This window comes from Trematomus bernacchii, unplaced genomic scaffold, assembly GCF_902827165.1.
Source record: "Trematomus bernacchii unplaced genomic scaffold, fTreBer1.1, whole genome shotgun sequence".
NCBI classification, from domain to species: Eukaryota; Metazoa; Chordata; class Actinopteri; order Perciformes; family Nototheniidae; genus Trematomus; species Trematomus bernacchii.
In genome coordinates this window covers 302,501-303,626 of record NW_022987876.1, presented here as the reverse complement: position 1 = coordinate 303,626, position 1,126 = coordinate 302,501, and the positions used below count along the sequence as shown (strand labels likewise).

General features: G+C 34.6%; 1 protein-coding gene across 1 annotated transcript in view; it reads left to right on the top strand.

Moving 5' to 3' along the window:
• Positions 1-294: 294 nt before the first annotated feature.
• LOC117469549 (mediator of RNA polymerase II transcription subunit 31) overlaps positions 295-1,126 on the top strand; it is a 7,356-nt gene continuing 6,524 nt past the window's right edge. Inside the window, exon 1 of the mRNA XM_034113981.1 lies at positions 295-483. Coding sequence (XP_033969872.1) covers positions 474-483 — 10 coding nt within the window. The 5' untranslated portion in view covers positions 295-473. The remainder of the gene's footprint in view (positions 484-1,126) is intronic.

Sequence of the window (1,126 nt, the reverse complement as noted above, 5' to 3'; positions counted from 1 at the left end):
TGTGTGTGTGTGTGTGAGGTGGTACTGCAGTAAAGCATCTGAATACTTCTTTTAACTCTGTTTTACAATTTAAAAAAATGCATGAATAATCACCCTTTGGACATTCTTTAATAAAATGTGTAAAACTCTGTCAGCAGCATTTTTTGTAACGTTATAATCTTTATATATACAGTCTATTGTTATAATATATATTTTTTTATATAAAACCTTGTTGGGAAATGTCTCCCTCTGGCGGTCACATTGAGAACAGCCGTTACCGTAAACTGACGTAAAGTGTCGTCAAATGAAAAGAGTACTGGTTTCTGGCAAATATGGCTTCAATCTCCTGATCCCAGTGACAACAAAGACCCCACAGACTGGTTTATTCATCACTGACTGGTTTATTCACCTTTTTTCCAGTTTACCAGTTTATATAATCGGTTATTTACCGACTGTTAACGTTTCCGGCACCGTATCTGTCTACAGCCGTCGTCATGGAGACAGGTTAGTAGCCGTTATTTAGCTTCGACGAAACTCCAGAAAAATACAAGAGTTTTATTTCTAATAAACATTTCTGTACCTTTTATATAATAACGTTTTATAAACTATCCACATTATCTACAAGAGCAGGGGTGTAAAGTACATTTACTCAAGTACAGTACTTAAATACACTTTTAGAGGTACTTGTTATGCTACTGTGTTCTTCTACTCCACTACAGTTCAGAGGTAAATGGTGTACTTTTTCTCCACTACATGTATTTAATCCCTCTAGTTACTTCACAGATGTGGATGAATGATGTGAAATATAATCAAGTGTTAAATCAGACTTTAGTTCCACCTGGAGTAAATTCACAAGCTACCCTGCAGTCATTCAAACTAGCTGCACCTTTACCAGCTTTGAGAACACTTTCATGATCAATCATTATAAAACATATCATAGATATTATTCTGAAATGGACCAATCTGCACAATGACTACTTTTACTGTCGCTACTTTAACTATATTTTGATGATAATACTTTTCTACTTTACTTGAGGAACATTTTGAATGCAGTACTTTTACTGTAACAGAGTATTCCTACACTCTACTTTTACTCAAGTACAAGATCTGAGTACTTCTACTTTTACTCAAGTACAAGATCTGAGTA